The 24,947-nt window shown below is 35.8% G+C and overlaps 1 protein-coding gene across 1 annotated transcript in view; it reads right to left on the reverse strand.

Annotated features, from left to right (window-relative positions):
* Positions 1-3,462: 3,462 nt before the first annotated feature.
* Positions 3,463-24,947, reverse strand: part of SLC40A1 (solute carrier family 40 member 1) — a 30,564-nt gene continuing 9,079 nt past the window's right edge. Inside the window, exons 3-8 of the mRNA XM_053698602.1 lie at positions 15,142-15,301; positions 12,729-12,844; positions 11,602-11,728; positions 9,093-9,335; positions 7,776-8,432; positions 3,463-6,017 (exon numbers count right to left, since the gene is read on the reverse strand). Of these exons, the coding sequence (XP_053554577.1) occupies positions 5,698-6,017; positions 7,776-8,432; positions 9,093-9,335; positions 11,602-11,728; positions 12,729-12,844; positions 15,142-15,301 (1,623 nt within the window). The 3' untranslated portion in view covers positions 3,463-5,697. The remainder of the gene's footprint in view (positions 6,018-7,775; positions 8,433-9,092; positions 9,336-11,601; positions 11,729-12,728; positions 12,845-15,141; positions 15,302-24,947) is intronic.

The following is a 24,947-nucleotide window of genomic DNA, read 5'->3' on the forward strand; positions in this document are numbered from 1 at the left end:
TCCTCTTTCTCTCTCCCTCCCCTCTCCTTCCCTACCTTCTTACTCCCCTCTCCCCCCTCCCCTCTCTCCAACCCCTATTTCTCTTTTTCCCTCCCCTTCCTCTCTCTCCCTCTCTTTATTTCCCCTCTCTCTCTCCCTCCCCTATTTCTCTCTCTTTCCCTCCCTCTTTCTCCCATCGCTCCCGCCCCTCCCTCTCTCTCACTCTCCATCCTCTCCCTCTCTGTGTGTTAACTATCAGCACCATTAGAAGTAATCTAGAAGTGTGATTTAAAGGGACATGAAACCCAATTTTTTTTTCTTCATGATTTAGGTAGAACATACAATTTTTAACAACTTTCCAGCTTACTTCTATTATCAAATTTATTTCATTCTCTTGGTATGCTTTGTTGAAGGAGCAGCAATGCACTACTGGTTTCTAACTGAACACATGGGTGAGCTAATAACAATCAGTATTTATATGCATCCATCAATCAGCAGCTAGAACCTAGGGTCTTTTCTGCTCCTGAGCTTTCCTTTCAGCAAATGATAAAAAGAGAAGGAAGAAAATTAAAAAATAGAAATTTGAAAGTTGTTGAAAATTCTATGTTCTACCTTAATCATGAAAGAAAAATTTTGGGTTTCATGTCCCTTTAACCCCTTAGCGAGACACGTCGTACAGGGTACGTCAAACATAAACTGGTCTTTAAAGACCAACGACGTACCCTGTACGTCGTTAGGGGTTTAAAGCCGCTTTCAAGGTATTGCCGTGATGCCTCAATATTGAGGCATCACTGCAATACCTTTTTTCAAACACTGATGCAGAGAGAGCCACTCTGTGGCCCTCTCTGCATCGGCCAGCGATGGTGCCGATCGTTGGTGGGAGCAGCTGCAGGGAGGCGGGTGGGCGCCCATCGCTGGATCACTTCCGGCCAGCAGTATCGGATCAGTCCCCGGTGCGTGCCAATATGTGCGTACTAATATGTGCATTGATTGGGGTCTTGGTGTAGCGAGTGGTGGGGGTGGGAGAGGGGGGAAAATTATCTTTTCAAAAAGGGATCTGGGAGAGGGGAGTATTGAGGGGGCAGCTACACTACAGAAAAATACATTTTTATATTAAAAAATGCACATTATTTTGAAAAGTGGGTACTGGCAGGCAGCTGCCAGTACCCAAAATGGCGCCCAATAGTGAGAGGGGGGAGGTTTAGAGAGCTGTTTGGAAGGGATCAGGGAGGTTTGGTGGTAAGGGGGGATCCTACACTGCAGAAAATATATAATTTAAAAATAAAATGTTAAAAAAAAACACAAACTTTTTTTTATATACTGGCAGACTTTCTGTCAGTACTTAAGATGGCGGGGACATTTGTGGGATGGGGGAAGGAAGAGAGCTTTTTGGGAGGGATCAGGGGGTGGGATGTGTCAGGTGGGAGGCTGATCTCTACACTAAAGCTAAAATTAACCCTTCAAGCTCCCTACAAGCTCCCTAATTAACCCCGTCACTGCTGGGCATAATACAAGTGTGGTGCGCAGCGCATTTTAACGGCCTTCTAATTACCAAAAAGCAATGCTAAAGCCATATATGTCTGCTATTTCTGAACAAAGGGGATCCCAGAGAAGCATTTACAACCATTTGTACCATAATTGCACAAGCTGTTTGTAAATCATTTCAGTGAGAAACCTAAAGTTAGTGAAAAAGTTAACTATTTTTTTTATTTGATCCCATTTGGCGGTGAAATGGTGGCATGAAATATACCAAAATGGGCCTAGATCAAAACTTTGGGTTGTCTACTGCACTGCACTAAAATTAACCCTACAAGCTACCTAATTAACCCATTCACTGCTGGGAATAATACAAATGTGGTGCGCAGCGGCATTTAGTGGCCTAATTACCAAAAAGTAATGCCAAAGCCATAAATGTCTGCTATTTCTGAACAAAGTGGATCCTAGAGAAGCATTTACAACCATGTGTGCCATAATTGCACAAGCTGTTTGTACATCATTTCAGTGAGAAACCTAAAGTTTGTGAAAAAGTGAACGATTTTTTTTATTTGATCGCATTTGGCGGTGAAATGGTGGCATGCAATATACCAAAGTGGGCCTAGATCAATACTTTGGGTTGTCTACTAAAAAAAATATATACATGTCAAGGGATATTGAGGGATTCCTGACAGATATCAGTGTCCCAATGTAACTATCGCTAATTTTGAAAAAAATGATTTAGAAATAGCAAAGTGCTACTTGTGTTTATTGCCTTATAACTTGCAAAAAAAGCAAAGAACATGTAAACATTGGGTATTTCTAACTCAGGACAAAATTTAGAAACTATTTAGCATGGTTGTTTTTTGGTGGTTGTAGATGTGTAACAGATTTTGGGGGTCAAAGTTAGAAAAAGTGTGTTTATTTCCATTTTTTCATCATATTTTATATTTTTTTATAGTAAATTATAAGATATGATAAAAATAATGGTATCTTTAGAAAATCCATTTAATGGCGAGAAAATTGGTATATAATATGTGTGGGTACAGTAAATGAGTAAGAGGAAAATTACAGCTAAACACAAACACTGCAGGCATGTAAAAATAGCCCTGGTCCTTAAGGGCAAGAAGAAATTAAAAAATAGCCTTGTCCTTAAGGGGTTAAATTTGATTTGATTAAACATGACCCTTTTCTTTGTATTCGGTCACACATAATTATAACAGTGCTTATTTAAAGGAACAGTAAACATCTTCTGATTTTAAAATAAAATGGTATCTGTAGTAAAACAATTTTGCATTATACTTTTGTTATTTATTTTAGCTGTGAAATGTGTGAATTTTCTAAACCTCAGCACTGGAAACACTGCAGACATCTCAAGGCTACATATCTTCCCCTAATTGGCTTCAGCAGATAAAAACTGCAAACCAATGTATGTTATACTAACATAATGACCATGGCTAGCCTTGCCTCTCCAGTAATAAACCTAGATTGGCAAGTGGTGGGTGCAGTTTGGCTAATGACAAATAATTGCAGCAAACAAGATGTTAAAGGGCCACTAAACCCAAAATCTTTCTTTCATGATTCAGATAGAACATACAAATTTAAACAACATTACAATTTATTTCTATTATTTATTTTGCTTCATTTTTGAGATATCCTTATTTGAAGAAAAAAGCAATGCACATTGGTGAGCCAATCACATGAGACTTCTATGTGCAGCAACCAATCAGCAGCTACTGAGCATATCTAGATATGCTTTTCAGCAAAGAATATCAAGAGAATAAAACAAATTAGATAATAGAAGTAAATTAGAAAGATGTTTAAAAATGCATTCTCTTTCTAAATCATGAAAGAAAAAATGTGGGTATCATGGCCCTTTAATTTGACATGGTTGAAATGTTATTCTGTGACAACAAAAATGACTTGCAATTGGCAGGTGTTGCGAGTTCCTTTAATTCCTACATTATCAGCTTTGTAGAGAATGACATAAAAACACATCATGCAAATGGATGACGGCATGTGATTTTTATTAAACATTGTAAACAGAGAAAGGATGAGAATATTTGGTATTATAACACACAGGATAGAAAACATACAAATATATAGAAAGTATACCAGTAAAAAAGTGCTTGTACAATCATTACTGCAGTTAACCCAGAGAAAGTGCATAGAATTTTATTTTCAAAGAATTGTGTGGAGTCCTGATATTTCCATGTGCATTGGACTTTTTCACCCCTGTAAAGTCCTGGGTATATTCTGACATTAAGTAAAATTAAACATTCTGTAATATAAAAAAGTGCACTTTACAAAATATTTGCAAAATGCAAGTAAATATAGCTTACCTGAAGTTTTTCCTGGTAAAGACCAGCTATGTAGTTATTACACATTATGTATATATATATATAGCATATTGTAATATGGGGAATTCAAAGTTGTCAATAAAGCTTGTTGCAGCTCTAAATGAACTGCCACCAATGGCAGATAATGCTGATGAAGCTCTGCTACTAATCTTGTGAACCCCTCAATAACGTTACTAAGGTGGGATAGGTTACCAAACTCTCCTCAATACAAGGTTCAAAGCAGTCATAAGATAAAATACTAATAAAGATAGTCATACTGCATGAAATCACTTTCAACTACCAAAGCAAACAATTATATTACAATTTATTATTGAGCTGGTAGTTAATTGCATGCAATGAGTTTGTAATTGCCATTATAATGCTTAGCAAACAATAACTTCACACTATTTATCAGATATATGCTGCTATTTAAAATACCCCACCTTCATTTTATGCTCAACAATTAGAATCGTTTTGAAGTTCCAAGAAGCAGTTTTTCAAAGCCATGACAAATTTAATCACTGACATACAACACTGTCCAAACAGTTCAAGATAAAATAGACCTTAGCTTTTTTTAAATATGTTGTCGTGTTTGAAATCTACAGAAATTTGTAAAGCATTACCAGGTAGATATGACTAGAATCTTTGAAATAGTCCAGATAAATAAAGCTGATTAACAGTGTGTACATAGCTGTTACCTCTGTCTATAACTGAGCTTATAAGTGAGCACCGTGTATTCACTCACCCAGGAGGCTGCACGTACAGGTGCTTGTCATAAACGTTACTTTATAAAAGTGCTAGCACCTCGCAATTGATGTAACAATATATTTATATATATGGCATATATTTTTATTAGATCATATGTGTAGGTTTAAATTGTTTTCAGTTTATTTCTTAAGCTTTATTTTAAATCTATTAATCATATATTGCTTTTCCTGTTAAAATACTTTATTTTATCTGGCTTTATATTAATGAATCGAAATACAGTGCATGATGCACAATTCACAAACACAAGTATCTGGAATAAAGTCCCAAATTGTAGCAAGCAGCTTTGAACATGTGTCTTGGCGATGAAATGAAAAATATGTCTCATTGCGCTAAAGGTAAATGATTACCAGTCTTTGTGCCATGATTATAGCTTAATACATTCACTTCTACATGGTACATGCATTATACAGTTTTTTTCTACTTGAAACTATCATAATACTTAGCACTACAATAGATAAGGCTTTGAATATTTTAATAATACAAAAAATTATCTTACTTAGAGAACTAACCACAAAACAAACTGGAATTACATTTATGTGAAACCTTATTATATGGGCTTACTCAATTACTAATTGTTTGTTGTTTTAAATAAAACTATTTAGGATCACTAATTGGTATCTGAATATCAATATCTGAATGTTTATCAAGTCTTGATCACAGAATCTATTGCTACTTAAAACAAATGGCATCATATGACCTTCAAGACTACGTCTAGATCCAGTCGAACGCTTTAAACCCATGTTATTTTTCCAGAAAAGAATAGTGTCCGTTACATTAGTTATCAAACAATATCCCTCTTTTTTTCAATGTTCAAGAATTTTTGTTTTATATGCGAATAAATTGAACTCTGCAAGCCTTGATCATATACCCATAATTAAGACTATGCAGCATGATTTTCCATTACTTGATTAACAATATAATGAAAAAAAATCTAATTAGAATAACTATTGTTCCATAAAATGGGCAACAATGATCTCGCAAGAACTGTGGCTTTTATGGTTGCAGATGATCTATTCTATGAATTGCCAATTTTTCCAAGGTCTCTATTTTTGTTTTACTCTTGTACATTGTAACAACTCTAGCAAAACACTTTTGCAAAACATAAAAGTATTAAATGATAACTAAAAGTAAGACTCAATTAAACAACAGAGGAGTCTCCTTGTGGGGGCTCAGTGGGCACCGTTTTGTGTTCAGGAGAACAACAAGCAAAGAGTTTTTTTCCGAGATGAGTGTAAGCATATCGAAAATACATGATATGACCAATGGCAACAAAGGAAACAGAAATAATCACAAGCAAACCAAAGGCCTCTGGGTTAGGACCTAAGATAACCATAATAAAATGCAGGAGATCAAGTAGATAGTTCATAGAGTTCTGAACGCCATTTATAATGCCTCTCTCCGATTCAATCACATTTTCTTGGATGAGCTGCGTAACTGTCAGATCAAACGACCAAAGACCTTAAAAAAGAGAGACACAATTCATATAAAATAGTACATTTTGAATGAATTATACAATTAATTGATTTTAATAGTGACATAAAAATTACTATAAATAAACCCTACTTTTTAAATAGCAAATGCTATAGAAGCTCTTTTGTCTCAGTTTAAACACTTGCACCAGACACTTACTAAGGTACATGCATTGGATTCTTGCAGGTAAGCTTGTAATAGTATGTAGGCTTGCAAACACACTTGTAAGGTAGGACCTAGTTTCTCAACTTGTGTGTGGTTACATACACCATGGGGGTACCAGGAGATTTAGTAAGTGGCACTCAGTAGCCAGCCCTTTCGTTATGTTTTTAACCTTATTCTGTGGTAGACATATTGGGGCCTATCTATCAAGCTGTGTACGGAGCTTGAGGACCCGAGTTGGCTCGCCAGAAACACCAGTTATGAAGCAGCGGTCTGATGAGGTGGACAGGAATCGCCACAATTCAACCCGATCGAGTACGATTGGGTTGATTGACACCCCCCTGCTGCCGGCCTATTGGCCACGAGTCTGCAGGGGGCGGCGTTGCACCAGCAGCTCTTGTGAGCTGCTGGTGCAATGCTGAATACGGATCAGGTCCGACAGACATTTGTTAAATAGACCTCATTGTATTTAAGTGTTGTGATTTGGGGTACTAAGGGAAAAAATGTATGTCTGTAGCGGCACTTGCTGTAAAAAGGATAAAAACACTGCTGTAGGACACCTAGAGCACAGGTTTATATTATACCATAACTATCCGGCAGGATCTTCTACACCTGTATAGTCTGAGCAATTTTCTTATTTCTAAATATTACTCGTGCACCTATTGTCAAAAGGCTGTGAAATATGAGAGTGATGTACAAATAAGGAATAAGAAATATGAAATAATAATAACAATGTGTGTATCCACAGCTAATAGGATGCCGATATCAGAAGTGAGCTTTAGCAGGGAATGTAAAGTGCTGCTATGCTATGGACTTTTTTTGAGAATACAGAAAAAAAGATAATTTAATAAGAGGTGTATGTTACATCTTTGAAAAGATGACACCTCATTACCTCTGACCTATTCATTTAGCCATGGCATGTTATACATTTTAATTCAAAACATTTTGGAGACACCACAGAGCTTTAAGGGGTTTATACTGAAAGCTACATGCTATAGTGTATATGAAATAGCAGCAATTACCATGCTAAAATAAAAACACTGTGAGATTGTAATATAAAAGGTTAAATTATGGGTAGTAAAAACAAATTTACAATTAACTTTTATTACTAATGTATTACTTATTTTGCCAGCTTTTCTTATATGACTGGAAATTTAAAATTTCCCAATTCTGACAACTGGTTATTGCCCCAAAGTTGTACCACCTTACAGCCCTTTAATCCACAAGTTAGAATTTGTTTCAAAGCCGTGCTGTGTATTGTGGCATCTAGCATTAAAATTAATAGCACCTGGGAACAACAATACTAAGCATGCAGTTTCAACTACACACTAATCTGCAATGTGAGGTGGTTGGATGCTGGGAATTAATAGTTCCCAGGCGACATTAGAACGACAATTTAGTAGCCACATGGGGCAAATGCATCTTTAAAAAGTGAATTCTTGTGTTGTCACTACAATATGGTGACATGGCTATGTCAAACCCTTATTCATGCACAAATTACACACATAAATAATTATATAACTAATACATTGACCCTGAAATATGGCTAAAATTCTGATCGCCAAAATGTGAGATGTCACTTACCAACCCTGGCTGCGATGACCCCAGCAAATAAAAAACTGACAGAAATCAAAGGAACAGAAGTGGAAACATCAGAATCATTTAATAGTGAGGTGGAGTTAACTGTCAAATTTTGCATGTTGGTGGTCAAGTACACTTCAGGAGACATGGTGGGTAAAGGTTCTCCTTCCAGGAAACGTGTGCCAATATCATCAAATGGGGAAACTGTCAGATCCAATGGACTTCCAGGCATGAAGACTGAGACTACGCAGAAAATAAGGCTGCTCAGTTGAGCTATTCCTGAGATGAATCCTGTACGAATCAAGCCACATTTCTTTCTTAGCCAGGTGAAGGCCACGGTTCCCATAATACCAGAAATAGCAGAAGCTCCCATCAGAATACTGAGAACTGAACCACTAAGGCCCTGGGTGTAGGCATATCCAGTTGTGATACAATCAAAGCCAAGGACGGTCATGTAGAGAAAAGCAAGACCCATCCCGGCCCAAAATATAGATTGGTTGTAATATGCAACCCATCCATCCCTGAAAGTGCGAAATGGCTCTGAAATCTTCTCTCCACAGCTAGACTCCTTAGGCGGTTCTATGACAGCAATAGCCTTATTTCCCATAAGAAAAGCATCTTCTGGTGGCTTCTCATTGTTATTTGAGGAGGTGTCAATAACTGTAAAAATAAATAAATCTCAATACTATCTTAAGTAGCTATTACTAAATACATTTGTACGCAGTTTATTCTGATTATGCTGCCCAGGACATGGGATGTGCACACAACACAAACATATCATTGCACAATTCTAAATAGAATGTTTAAAGGAGATTTCATGCAGAATCTAAATTTCTGTAACTTGAGTGTCATACAATCATGAAGTGCCTTCAACACAATGGTGTGATGCACATAGTTTGCAGTTTTCAAATGATTTAGCTATAATTAACATATTATTTTACAGAGGTGCATGTTAAGTAGCTTTTTGACAATATAATACATGACTTTACTATTTTTTAAAGCATTGTGCTCAGTAGACAGTAACAGTGTGAACTGACAGTGCTCATGCTAACTTACTATACTCACCTGCATAAACATGCCTCATTAATCAGGTACAATTAAATACACACAACAAATAATAATACTGCCTTCATGCAACATTATGTTTTTCACTGTGTAATATCCCTTCAGCAGAGTTCTAGACCACAACATGACTTCTTTACACCAAGTTCTGGGAGACATGCAAATACCCTCAGCTACTTTTTCTTAATGAAAATTCTTTAAATGTGAAATAAAAATATAAGTCTATAATGCATATTTGGAAATAATTTCATATTTTACCTTGGATGTTCAACTGCTTCAGTTCTTGGTCATCATCTTTCTTAATATATTTCATAGCCAGTGCTGGTGTTTTCTGGTATACTTTCCACAACAGCAAGTATTCTACACCCATTGACACTAGATTCCAACCAGCAATAAATCCACAGCCAATGACAGGCGAGCCAAAGGTCATTATCTGCCCAACAGCCATTGGTGCCAGAATATTGGTCAACTGATCAATTCTTCTTACTGTGGCATTCATGTCTGTCAGAAGAATTACAATTTATATTGTGAATTTCAAATAAAAGTATGGTATTGTTTTTTTAAATATTCATAATATCAACTATTAAAGTCATAATATATGCCCTGTAGTTTAATTAAGCACAGTAAAAAAGTACCATTATAGTAATTACTTATTTTGCCTGCTTTTCCTGAAAATACTTGCATACGTGAAAATGTAGTATTTAATCTGGCCCTGTAAATTTAAATAATTGCAAACCAAGCAATGCAAACTGACTTGCTCAGCCCCAACATGGCTAAAGCTGGATTTTCATAATATTAATAATCATAGCTTTCTTTTTTAAATACCCTATATTAGATAGAACAGAGACATTAAAACAATGTCCCTTTAAGAAACTTTCTGTAACATATATTATTTTAGCCCATACATAATATTAATATATATCCATGATATTCATTTTATTGTCATTTATTTTGGAAATGTGTTTACATAATCCCACTTATAACCTTTTTTCAAAAGCATATACTGCCACTGCATAAGCAAAGCGAGAAATGGAATCAGTTATATCAAGTGATGCATTTAGCGCTAAATACAAAAATCTCATTCATGTCCATGAGTAGAAGAATATCACATATTACATTCATTAGCAGTCTCTAACCTGCCTGCTGTGCCTAATATTTTATTGTAATCTCCAGAATCTGTATTTACAATAACATTATCAATTACAAGTTTAGAAAGAAAAAAATAATTTTGAAAATCACACAGAAAAATATATGCTGAGATTGGCCATTTGTATTTAAAGGATTACTTTCTGTTATAATTTTTAAGCTAAACAACTAACATATTAAAGTTAATAAACATTAATTAAAACCTACTGACCTATATTTTCTCCAAAACGAAGTTTCATAACGTTCTAAAAGTTATTTCTTTTATTCGCCGATGATGTCACGTTATCCTGCCCACTATTTTCAGCACTGCGTGTTCAAAATACTTAAACCAATAACTTTGCGTTTAAAGCGCCATTTTGAAACCTAGGTATTGTAAACGGATTGGTACAGAGCAAAGGATACCCACGGAGTGGGTTTGGAAAACAATTAAATTTGCAGACACGATTTCTGATATATGGTAGAGATATGTTAATGACATGCTATTGATAAAAAGCGTATTTGGGGTAGTTAGTTAGTAACAGGCATAGAAAATATTTACTTACAGTCGCCCTTTAACATTATATAAGTTTATGACTGGTTTAATAATATGCAATATGCCAATTTGACAATAACTTTGTATATTGCTTGTTTTGTTACAGAAATGTGTGAGTTTACAATGAGTTAAATCCACGCCTAGATATTATGATGCTTTGTACTTTACTTTACAGCTAAAGTATAGCGAATAGATAACTACTCTGACCTCGTATTATTTTCACTGACACTAAAAAATGCAACCTCTGTGGCATTGTGTTGTTAATGACTGATAAGGGGCAAATTTATTAAGCTACGTTTGCAGCTTGTCCGGCTATGTGGAGCAGGTTTGCTCAAGCGAGCCTGCTGCATATATTTAAGAAACAAAAACTGATTATTTTCCCACTCCGCAACCTAAGAAGTGGCAAGATCAATCACCCCGAAACTCGCTTGTTCGTGGTGATTGACATTCCCTGAAGCAGAAGGCGGCATTGCACAGGAAACCTCTTGTGCAATGATACATTTCTCCGAGCGATAAAACATCGCCTGTCCGCCTGCAGGCATGGTACATTTACCGTAAGTATGCTTTCCTTCTGTTAGATTCTGCAGATTTGCATATGCACTGATGACTTCCCTTGTACAAACACAGCTGGAAGATAATTATCTTTATTGATGCAGTAACTCTAGGAATTATCTAACACACAGGAGTATATCAAGCAGCGTATCACAGAGCTGTGGTTGGGTGTAATGAATGAAAGGCAAATCCTTTTTCTTTTTAAAGAAAATCGGCAGCTATACATTAATTGTTGAATCACACTAGATTGTAGGAAACAAATACTACATTGACCTCTGAAGTTAAAAGGAAATGATAATCAAAAATAATCTTACGTTGATTCAGCTAGGTCCCAGCAGTGCATTGCAGCTCTTGAGCTGATTTTTATCTACTGTATGTGTTTAATTATTGTGCAAGGGTTATACACATGCATATGCAAGAAATACTGCAAAATTAACACACAATAGATCAATTTCTTTTCATGGTTGTATGTCTCTTTAAAAGGCCAATTACTTACCAAGACACTTATAGTGAACGGTAATAAAAAACACATCTTACCTGCTAGTTTGCTCCGGTCTTCCCCCGCCACCACAACAATCCAATCCCTCTGGATGGTAATGGCAGTAGCTGTGCTGGCCAGATTAGCAATGTTTGCTATCGTGATGACAAAAATGTAGCAAGTAGTCTACCAACAAACAGAAATAACGCATCAGTATGAAAAGCTACACAAAAGTTGGTCAGTGAATAGAAAAAAGATATTTGCTACCTACACAACATTAAAGAGACACTAAAGTCAAAAGTTAAATCTTCATGATTCAGATAAAGTACAAATTAAAAAAAATAAAACTTTCCAATATACTTCAGTTATCAAAACGTGCACATTCTTTTTATAAGCACATTTTCTGAGGCTACAGCTCCAACTGAGCATGTGCAAAAGTGCACAGTATATACGTTTATACATTTTGCGATTGGCTGTCACATGATACAGGGGGAGGGAACATTGGATGAATAAGTATACCAAATATTATCTTAAAGGAGCAGAACTATGTAACATCAACGGTTACATAAACAATCACACTGAAATTAATTCCCATTTTACTTCCCTATGAACCCTCAAAAGTAGATACTATGGGGCCCATTTATCAAGCTCCGGATGGAGCTTGAAGGCCCGTGTTTCTGCCGAGCCTGCAGACTCCCAAGAAACACCAGTTATGAAGCAGCGGTCTAAAGACCGCTGCTCTATAACCTGTCCGCCTGCTCTGAGCAGGCGGACAGACATCGCCGCAATTCAACCCGATTGAGTACGATCGGGTTGATTGACACCCCCCTGCTGGTGGCCGATTGGCAGCGAATCTGCAGGGGACGGCATTGCACCAGCAGCTCACAAGAGCTGCTGGTGCAATGCTGAATATGGAGAGTGTATTGCTCTCCGCATTCAGCGAGGTCTGTCGGACCTGATCCGCACTGTAGGATCAAGTCCGACAGACCTTTGTTAAATAGGCCCCTATCACTGAGAAAGATTTAGCCTGCGCCAATCAAAATGTAAGTCAATAGCAAAAGTATATGGGTAAAGCAAATCACATAAGGTCATCTGCACTTGTATAACAACCAATGGCCTATTGGTGTATTTAATACTATTGTCATATATTTTAAAGTACATATCATATATACAAATAAAGACTTACCAGCAGCCATCCTTGGTACATGCTCAAAAGTTGTGTCTTAAACAGAAAAACCAACATCAAGAGGATACCACAGACGATGACTGAGGCATTCTGTACGATCAGTGAAGTCTGTGCCACTGTACAGATTAAGGAACTAGAATTAATTGTTGGCCAGACATATTATATATATTTATTTTTACAGATATTTAGGCATCTGGCTGGTCGTAATTAAATGTTAAACTATGGCCTACTACGTTTAATGAGAACTAAAAAGTCTGTAGAGTTATGTTACAAGCTCCCTGATTGTTTGAGGGTAGCATAGAATGAGGCAGAGAGAGACTGGCTCCCTGCACGCAAGCTATGACCAGGGCTGTGAGAAACACCCATCTAAATGTAAAAGTCAACATGATCCTTAAAGCCTGAAGTTGTGTCATATAGATACAGTATATACACACAATCACTTAAAGGGACAGTAAACACCTTGTAATTTATGTTATGTTGCAATAGAATAACATTTCAACCAAGTCTTAATATTTTTAAAACAGCCTTTTTACTGCAATTATTTTTCAATATGCAAACTCCACCCACCAATTGCCTTATTAGGGGCCAGATTACGAGTGTCACGCTAATTGTTGTGCACGAGCGATATTGGGTTTATCGTGGCTGTTTGCGTGCATCGGAAGTCGTGTGTATATTACAAGTGGAAAGTAAACGCGTTTGCTCAAGCGCAATTGAATTTAACACACGGCAGAATAGTCTTACCTCAAAGCTCTGGTTAACTGCTCAAATAAAAAGTTGCACAAAATACATCAAAATTACATTACAAAATACAGTTACACTCATAATAACACCATTTAAGAAAAATCACTGGAAAAAAAGGCATAAAAAGTTATAAGGGCTCAAAGATATGAGGTCTCAGGGCTTTAACCTAGAGATATATACATATACATGTCTAAATATGTAAATGTGTATATACTGCATATATATATATATATATATATTTATATATATATATATATATATATGTTTATATGGGTGTACATATGTATTTATATGTGTATATATGTATTTACAGACATATATGCACATATAAATACATATGTATACATATATATATATATATATATACATATATAAATAAGTGCATTGGAGCCCTTTACAGTCAAGTAGCTGAAGACAAGTAAAAGCATATTAATACAATATTTATTATTTGCTTTTAGTGTAAATATTTCTCATTACAATGTTCTCCACATAGGGGAATATGTTATAAGTATTTATAAATAGATATTCATATATATACAGTATACATATATTAACTAAAAAAACACATAATTTATATATATATATATATATATATATATATATATTTATTTAGGAATAAATAGAACATCTTCCGCTATGTGAAGAACATTGGAATGTGAAATATTTATATTTCATGACGGGTAAGCACACTTGAGAAAATGCAATCGGGTTTGCGCTCCATTTGTAATCTAGCTCTTGGAGGGGCCAATCTGGGCTTTAGTCCACAAACAACAAGGTTAGCCAGGATCGTAAAATTTGTATAAGCTGCATTATTTTGCAGCTGTTATCTGATGAAGTAAATTAAGGACATATATGTAGCAGAGTTATTCTTCAAAAGTCAGCAAGGTGCATTTCAAATTTGGAGAATTAGAAATTGCTCAATTTTCAGAACTAAATTCTGTTAAAATGTGGAGAAAATAAATAATGAAAATATATTCTATTAATTATGTCACAATTCTACAACAGCATAAAGTGCAACAAAAAAAACCCGTCTCCCAATCAAACTAAAAGGTATGTCAATCTGTATTTAAAAAAAAAAAAAGATCCTAAACAAAAATGTTAAAAACAAAAATTTCAAAATATGTACTTACTATGGGTCAGATTACAAGTAGAGTGCTAATTAATGCTCCCACGGGAGAGTTAATTGCGCTAGAAGTAAGCAAGTCCGATTGCGCTCATATTAAGAGCAGAGAGTAAAGTGTTTTTGCTTGCGCGTTAACCCGGCTAGCGCAAAAAGCTGAGCTTACAATATCGTGTGCGCGTTCACGTATTCCCCCATAGAAGTCAATGGAGAAAAATAAGTGGGGAAAAAAAACCTAATACCCCACTCTCACGCAGACCTGATCGAATATTCTCATGTGTGCTAACCAGACATGAAAATATGAATATTTCAGATTCAAATGTTCTTCACATAACAGAACATGTTCTATTTATTCATAAATAAACATTTCTACATATATCTGGTGGGTTTTTTTGCACAATAACGCAAAAACGTTTGTGCTCCACTTGTAATCTGGCCCTATATTTTTAAATGTATTTCAAAGATCTACCCTAATTTAACTAGAAAGGAATGAATAAATATTGAGTAATACAGTAAGCATGAACACGTTATTTTCCATGACACACAAATTACCTCTCAACCTTGGGTTCTTGTCCACCCAGTCTCCAATAATTGCTCCCAGAAGAAGGACAGAGCCGGCCACTACTAGCCCATAGACCGCAGTCAGCAGTAAGCTGTTCCCATACAATTCAACCAGAAATAGAGATACTGCAAAATGCCACATACGATCACCCTGTAACAAAGAACATATTAATCCGTCATTAATCACTTATAAACACTTTGATTCAAAGACATTGGCATGTGTTCTATCACGCATAGAGGTTATTATAGTATTTAAAGGGACATAGATAATAATGCATTTTATGTTTGCACCATTGCTTGCATATGTGTTTAAAGTAGTCAAACACATAATAAAAGTGAGCTCCATAGGAGCAATACCCTACTGGGATTTAGTTGAACACATCTGGTTAGTCAATAACTAACAAGAGGCATATTTATAACAAATAATGTTAGCCATGGTCATATTGCTAGTATAAAATGCATTGTTTTGTAGTTGTTATCTGTTAAATCCAATTAGGGAAATATATATGTGGCAGGGTTGGCCTTGAGAAGTCAGCAGGGTGCATTAATGGTCTGAGAATTAAAAAAACAAAAACAATTTTCAGAGCTAACACATGAAAACGGGGCAAAATAAATAATGAAAGTGTGCTGCAAAGTTGTTTTACTATGTATAATTAAACATTGTATATGAAAATGTGAAGCGTTTACAGTTTATTTAAAAATATTGTCTTGATATTACTTAAATGGCAGCAGGTGATGGTCAGTTTGATCAGATAAAAAAAAAAAAAAAAAAGATAAGACCACCTTACGTAATTGATCTGTCTCTACCCACAAGTCATATGTACACATGTGACATGTAGATAAGATTCTCTAAAAATGAATGTCAGCTAAAGCAGACTTTTTATCAAAAGCACAGGCTTCTCAGTTAGCACGCAGCTCTGAAACTAGAAAAAGTGAGGCAGATTTGTCCAGCATCGCTGCTCTCAATCAGACACTGCAGGATAGACATGAATCTTTGCTATCTTATGTAAGAATCTAGATCATTTTATTATTGATAGATTTCTATTCTAAATACTGCTATGGTCAAAAATAGATAATAGCCAACTTGTGGCCCGAGTGCTACATGCGGCCCTTATCACTAGTTTCTGCAGCTCTGGGAAAAGCAGACCTTACAACGTGTGCCATCGTTTTTTTTGTGGACCTAGGAAAAGTGGAGCTATAAATATGTTTCAGGGTGACTACAATTTAAAAGAGCCCTCTGGAGGAAAGAACAGCAGACAGAAAATACCCCGCAGCCTTGCCTAGATCTGGCCTAGTGCTACTGAACATTTTTAGGAAATATGTGATTTGATTGTTTAATATCCATGAATTTATATGTGACTCTTATGGCTTCTAAAATATTGTTCTGTAGTCACATGTGCTATGAATTCAGCCATCATTGATCTAAGACTTAGATCAATGATGGCTGAATTCATAGCACATGTTAAAAATAATTGGGTGTTTGGATCAGCAATTTCATTTTGATCTATCAGATAACTGAAGGACACAGTAATATTTCAGAAGTGAAATGAGGTTTATTGGATTAACAGAAAATGTGCAATATGCATCAAAACAAAAGTGTGACAGTTGTATAAATTTGGGCACCCTTGTCATTTTGTTGATTTGAATACCTGTAACTACCTAGCACTGATTAATGGAACACACAATTGGTTTGGTGAGCCCATTAACTCTTGAACTTCATAGACTATGAAGTTCAAGACTTAATTTCAGAATTTTCATATTTTCTGTTAATCCAATAAACCTTATTTCACTTTTGAAATATTACTGTGTCCTTCAGTTATCTGATAGATCAAAATGAAATTGCTGATCCAAACACCCAATTATTTTTAAATGAAAATCATGGAAATTGTCAGGGGTGCCTAAACTTTTGCATACAACTGTATACAGTATATGTTACAAAGCACATATTCAACTTGTCCCTCCCCATTCTGACAAATATTTATATATTTTATATATATGTGGAGAACTTTAATTTTCAGCAGTTTGTTAAATGGAATAAAATAAGCACTGATCTAATATTGCAAATACACATACAATAATAGGTAAATTAAATGATTTAATATAGTTTCACATATGCCTTAGAAAAATTCAAACATTGTGAAGTTGATAGAAATAACCTCTTGTTAGCAAATTTTTGGGATAGAAGGAAAGTGTAACTTACATCAACAACTAATTTGTAAGAAATGATGTATTTAAAGGGACAGTAAACAACTTGTAATTACAATACATTTCTGTTGTGTTGCTATAGAACAACATATCAGACAAGTCCAAACATTTTTACCCGCTTCACGTTGTTATGATGTTCCATGCCGTCCAAGCAGCGCTGGGCTTTAACGCTGTTAGGATGGCATGGAATGTCCTACTATATATGGTGTCCTGCACCCTTCTCCTTTTAGTGAATGGTAAATCGGACTGGGGCACGTGCCTAGCATTGAAGGCAGTCCCCCATGATCCGAGCCGGCCTTGAAATCACGTGATTGCATTTTATTATAATTATACTTTATTTATGAAGCACCATAATTTTCCGCAGCACTGTCCATGGATACAGTTCATTTAAATAAACAAAAATATAAAACTTCTAAGACTAAGAGACAGGACAGAATTTACAAACACATACAGGAGGAATCGAGGGCCCTATTCCTGTGGGAACTTACAATCTAGAAGGGTAGGAGGTCGAGAAACAGGAGATGAGGACTGCAAGATTGAGAAAGATGTTAATGCAGAGTTAGAGGAGGGAAATGTTGTTAGGTAAGAGAAATATTATTGAGTTGGGTGGTAGGCTTCTCTGAACAGAAAAGTCTTCAGAGAGCATTTAAAGGAAGAAAGATTAGCGCAAAGCCTGACAGCACGAGGGAAAGTGTTCCAGAGGGTAGGTGCTGCACGACAGAAGTTCTGCAGTCTAGCATGAGAGGAGTTGATAGTCGCAGATGCAAGGAGCAGGTCATTGTTGGATCTTAGTGGGAGGGCTGGAGTATACTTGTTGATTAGAGAGGATAGGTAGATTGGAGCGGTGTTGGTGAGCACTTTGTATGCAAGGGTGAGAATTTTGAATTTTATTCTGCTGTGTATTGGGAGCCAATGAAGGGACTCGCAGAGAGGTGCAGCAGATATAGAGCAACGGGAAAGGTGGATCAACCTGGCACAGGCATTTAGGATGGATTGAAGGGGGGAGAGGCGGGAAAGATTATTGCAGTAGTCAAGTCGGGAAATAACAAGGGAGTGGATTATTTGCTTTGTGGTGTTAACGCACAGAAAAGGTTGAATCTTGGAAATGTTGCGTAGATAGTTGCGAAGGATAGATTTGATTCAAGTGTAACTCTGAGGCAGCGGACTTGGAGCGATGGGGAAATGGTGATGCCGTCAACAGGGATAGAGAAGTCACAAGTCGGCATAGAGCTTTAGGGGGGGATAGGAAGGAGCTCAGTCTTTCACATGTTAATCTTTAGGTGGTGAGAGGCCATCCAGGAAGAAATACCAGATAAGCAGTCGCTGACATGAGAAAGGACAAAGGGAGAGAGAGCTGGGGTGGAGAGGTAGATCTGGGTGTCATCAGCATAGAGGTGATATTTGAAGCCATAACTGTTGATAAGTTTACCCAGTGAAGAAGTATAAATGGAGAAGAGTAGAGGACCCAGAACAGATCCTTGAGGTACTCCAACAGACAGAGGCATTGGAGAGGAGGAGTCGCCGGCAAATGACACAGAAAAAGACCTGTGAGAAAGATAAGAGTGAATCCAGGAAAGAGCAGTGTCACAGAGGCCAAAAGAGCTAAGGGTCTGTAAGAGGAGGGGGTGGTCAACTGTGTCCAAGGCAGCTGAGAGGTCGAGTAAGATGAGTATGGAGTAGTGGCCAATATTTTTAGCAGAGAGAAGATTGTTAGTAACCTTGGTAAGGAGGCGGAATCCGGTTTGCAGGGGATCAAGCAAGGAGTTGGCAGACAGGAAGTGGATTAGGCGATTGTAAACTAGTTTTTCAAGGAGTTTTGATGTTAGTGGGAGCAGTGATATTGTGCAGTAGCTTTCAGGAGAATTAGGTTCATCAACCATTGTGTGATTTTGTTTTTTCAGCAAGTGTTTAAATCGTAAAATTTGTTCTGATGTTAAACACTTGCCCCCGGCATAAAGGTATTAAAACAAATAAACATGCTTTTCACTGTTTTTGTTTTTCAAAAACCAAACTCCGCCAACCTTTTGCCTCACTTAAGCCAACCAGGGCTTTAATCTGCTGACTACAATGCTAGCTAAAGTTACAATGCTAGTATAAAGTAAATTGTTTGGTAGTTGTTATCTGATAACTAGTGTGCTAGTGATCATAGGTGTATTCACTTTTCTTGCAGTGAGAGTATACAGCAGAAGTGAGTACATTCCTGTACAATATCACTTAAAAGGACACATAACACAATTTTTTTAGAGAATGCAAGTTTAAGCAACTTTCTAATTTACTCATATTATCAATTTTTATTCGTTCTCTTGCTATCTTTATTTTAAAAAGCAGGAAAGTAAGCATAGGAGCTGGCCCATTTTAGGTTCAGCACCTGGGTAGCACTTCCTGATTGGTGGCTAAATGTATCATCTCTCAATAATTGAATTATTTCTAAGTTAAAGGGACATGAAACCCAAACGTTTTCTTTCATGATTCAGATAGAGAATACAATTTTAAACAACGTTCCAGTTTACTTCAATTATTTAATTTGCTTCCTTTTCTTGTTATCCTTTGCTGAAAGGTTTATCTACGAAAAAGCTCAGGAGCAGCAAGGAACCTAGGTTCTAGCTGCAGATTGGTTGCTGCATATATATACTGATTGTCATTGGCTCACCCATATATTTTCAGTCCGCAACCTGTAGTTCATTGCTGCTCATTCAACAGAGCATACCAAGAGAACGAAGAAAAATTGATAATAGGAGTAAATTAGCAAATTGCTTAAAATTGCATGCTCTATCTGAATCATGACAGAAAAAATGTGGGTTTCACATCCCTTTAACAAGTAGAGTATTTCCTCTTATGAACAATCAAAAACAAATACTTTAGAAAGACTAAATTGAAAAAAATAGGCCCCAAATTAGAACCGGTAATAATCTGAAGGTGCTTACTGTCCCTTTAACTAAACTATATTATATTGTGGCTTTTGTCATTATCTTGCTCTTTCCTTAGAGAGTGATCTAACAGGGCTTTTTTTTTAATCTTATTTATCTATATTAGGATTTACATGTTTGCTAATTTATGATTCACATGTTTTCTTGCTTTTAGAAGATCTGCATATTTACTGTGTTTTAAACTTGATAGATATGTACATTTTATGTACTGCTAATCAAGCATTGAAATTTCAGTTTCAGTAATATGTTTGTTTTTATTTTATTTTCTTTCTTCATATTTAATGGATTATCTGTATTAGCCCTGCATTTGAGATGCAAAAACTAAATATATGTTAGAGTGACTTTACAAAGACAAGACGTTCTAAAATATGTTTCATATAACATGAGATGTCAGTTCAAGTCCAATAAAAAAGGGGAGAACTGTATCATAAAATGTAAAAGGTTCATACTGGACAGGGTTATTTTAGTTCAAAGATGCATACCTCTAATGCTGAGCTGTGGTTTTGAGTGACAACTAGTTATTAGACAAGAAATACAACAGGCAGATTCTAATTTATAGACCCATATATAGTGTAAATCTATATCTAGCTTTCCAGTTAGCTTTTGTCAATCCCTGTGCTTTCTGCATGACATAATATTTTTTTTAAATAACTTGAGCACAAAGCAAATATATCTTCAAGAGCATACAATTAAACAGAAGGGCTCAGGGACACATGTAAATGTAACTTAAAGGGACAGTCTACACCAGAATTTTTATTGTTTTAAAAGATAGATAATCCCTTTATTACCCATTTCCCAGTTTTGCATAAGTAAGACAGTTATAATAATATACTTTTAACCTCTGTGATTATCTTCTATCTAAGCCTCTGCAAACTGCCGTGCACGAGCACAGTGTTATCTATATGAAATATGTGAACTAACACCCTCTCGTGGTGAAAAACTATTAAAATGCAATCTGAAAGAGGTGGGCTTCAAGGTCTAAGAAATTAGCATATGAACCTCCTAGGTTAAGCTTTCAACTAAGAATACCAAGAGAACAAAGCAAAATTGGTGATAAAAGTAAATTGGAAAATTGTTTAAAATGACATGCTCTATCTGAATCATGAAAGTTTTTTTGGCCTAGACTGTCCCTTTAAATATTTTTTTTTTTTTTACTATTTAAATAAATATGTATTCATTGCTTTCCAGTTTTTGCAACCCACTCTAACAAATGCACTGTAATTTCAATTTATCTCCTTTGTGATAACTTTCATCATACATATAGATTATAAGATCAAGTTTACACACATTCCCCTAAAGCCCACATTCTCCTAAAGTGCCAATGAGGTCACATAGTATGGGATCATGTGACATTCTGGGGCGAGAAAATGTGCGTGCAAGTGGCCATCTGTCTTATTGGTGGCATCCAGTTCCATGAACAAGAAAACCTTTACAAAAATGTACATTAAAAAAAAAAATATGTAAATTTAAAAAAATGTTTCCACGTCAAATTTAAATACACTGTTTCTTTAAATGTTGATTTTTTTACCCATTAAATTTGAATGCAAGTAGGTGTTTATGTTACCACACTAGATATTATCACACACTATTATACATGATACCATCATTTCCTAAATAATATTGAGTATTAGATTTACAAAATGCAAAGAAATAATGCTGCTATTTTTTTATCCATCTATGCACATATAACTACATCCCACAATTTGACCTGTTTTAGAGTGAGGTATAATGTCACCAATTTACACATTTATTTGCTGTTGTTCCCTAGAACTAATGTAGAGACTGCAAACTACATGATAACATGAGTATATAAAAGGAAATGCAGATATGTGGAACTTGTAATGGAATTACAGTGCATGTGCAATCCAAAACAGTCCTGAGATTCCATTGTACTAGTAGCAAAACTCACACAGTGTACATATGTAGTTTAAACATATGTGATGATCTCTTCATGATGGGTCTCTCATACCTCACAACATTTGTGGCTGAGAACGAGGGACAAAGGAGGCTGATAGGGGCTTCTCAACATTTTGTGGGTGGAGCCATGTTGGGAGGGGAGGGGTCATGGCTGGTTAGTGTGCAGGATTGTGCGTGTTTCTGTGTGGTTTGTGGGTGTTTCTGTGTGGTTTGTGGGTGGGGCTAAGAGAAATTCTGTGTATTCGTGTTTGTTTCTGTTATGTTTGAGCAATTACAGACACTCTTTTAACATTCTCAACAAGTATTTAGAAACTCTCTTGACTAAACCCTTGTCAACAAAGGATTAAATGCTTCTGTCTCTTTCCTCAAGGACACTACAGAATAATCAATAAATAAAAAAAAAAAAAACAACCCTTTCCTAAGCAATGTGCTAAACCATTATGACCTAATCTAAAAGTCTTGAAAACATATAACGTTTAAAACATTTTTGACACACATTGGTGATTTTTGCTACCTGTATCTCATTCAGTAATGTTTCAGCTATACACACTATCATATCACCCTTACAAATGTGCATGTGCTGTACTGTTGTTTGCAAAGAGCAAATAAATACTGAGGTTAGTTATAAGTTTTTCTATATGAAGTGTCTGATTGTTCAAGGTTCCCTGGTTTTCAAATCTGTCCTCGGGCCTCCCCATTAGGCCACATTTTGTGGCTATCTGAACTGGAGCACAGGTAAAACACTCAGCTGATTAGTAAACCTAGTTATTTTACCTGCTCTCAGCCAAGGTAATTCTGAAAACCTGGCCTGTTGGGGACGCCTAGGGACATGTATGAAAACCAGTGCTCTAGATGAAAACAAGATACATATCGCTGTGTGTGCGAATTCTTGAATGCAATACAACATTTATATCTATTTCTAAGAGGTGCTGAAAATCTAAAGACTAAAAATAGCTGGGTATTTCTGGCTAGTAAACAGAGAACAAGGATAATGCACTGTGGGGGGGAATAAATATCTTTACACAAAGTGTTTGTAAACCAGACTACATTACTATATTGTAAAATATGAATTCCTTATGATAAATACAAGTTAGACATAAAGCTATCTATGGTCACTAATACTAAATCACACTGTAACAAATTAAAGAATGTTTAATGTAATTTTAAGATTATGTATGCTGCCTTAAAAAATAAAAATGTTTATCCTCATCACTTTATATTTAAAGAAATGTAGCGATAATAAATTTAGCTTAATCCAAAACCATTTTGGATGCAAAAGAAATGTGCAGTTCAAGCTTATTGCCCTTAGCTTGAATTTTTAAATGTAATAATTTACATTTACTTTTTTTTCTTTTACATAAATATAATTAAAACTTAAAAATTATTGTAAATTGGGCATGTTTGTTATGTATTAACAGAGCACAACTGAATCTATCTGTTCAGTGTCAGGTGACTGTTCTGCCTGAAAAGTGACATGGCCAGACCTGCCCGTAAATGACGGTGATGAAATGTGCACTGTCATGCAGATTAGTGTAAACCCCACATGAGGAACAATCCACCTAGTAGTATACTGTAGAAAAGCATGAATTTTACTATTCATTTTACTGATACCACCAGTCAGAGGCCAGGTGTAAATTAACTCCTCTTGTTATCTTTTGTTAAAAGCATACCTAGGTAGGCCTAGGAGAAGCAATGCACTACCGTGACCCAGTTAGTGATTGGTGTCTATGCACACATTTGGCTCCTGTCATTGGCTCACCAGATGTATTATGCCAGCTTTCAGAAGTGTATTACTGCCCCAACTATGTAAAGCACTCATCCATATGCAATCAGTAGTACAATCATAAAATGCTCTAAAACAGAGAATTTTATTTTAAAAATGTTGTGTCCCTTTTAGGATTAGAGTTAAGAAACGTTGCACTAAACTGATTTAAGTCGGCATAAAACATTATTAATATTATCAATGATATTATATCACAAGAGCATCTTCCTTTTTTTAAGCAAGTTTACAATATAACTTGAGTTAAAGGGACAGTCAAGTCCAAAAAAAACTTGTTTCAAATAAGGCATGTCATTTTAAACAACTTTCCAATTTACTTTTATCACCAATTTTTCTATGTTCTTAGTTGAAAGCTAAATCTAGGAAGGCTCATATGATAATTTCTAAGGCCTTGAAGGCCGCCTCTTATCACATGCTTTTTTATTTGCTTTTCACAACAGGGGAGAGCTAGTTCATGTGAGCCATATAGATAACATTGTGATCATGCCTGTGGCAGACACTGCACTAATTGACTAAAATGAAAGTCAATAGATATAAATAAAATGTCATGTGATCAGGGGGCTGTCAGAAGATGCTTAGATACAAGTTAATCACAGAGGTATAAAAGTATATAAAAGTATATTAATATAACTGTGTTGGTTATGCAAAACTGGGGAATGGGTAATAAAGGGATTATCTATCATTTTAAACAACAAAAATTCTGGTGTTGACTGTCCCTTTAAAGGGATATGAAACCAAAGTTTTTTCTTTCATGATTCAGATAGAGCATGCAGTTTTAAGCAACTTTCTAATTTACTCCTTTTATCATTTTATTTGTTCTAAACCTGGGTAGCGCTTGCTGATTGGTTGCTAATTGTAGCCACCAATCAACAAGCGCTACCCAGAGTTCTGAACCAAAAATGGCCTGGCTCCTAAGCTTACATTCTTGCTTTTTCAAATAAAGATGCATTGTTCTTACCTCCCATCCC

Source organism: Bombina bombina, chromosome 1, assembly GCF_027579735.1.
Source record: "Bombina bombina isolate aBomBom1 chromosome 1, aBomBom1.pri, whole genome shotgun sequence".
NCBI lineage: Eukaryota > Metazoa > Chordata > Amphibia > Anura > Bombinatoridae > Bombina > Bombina bombina.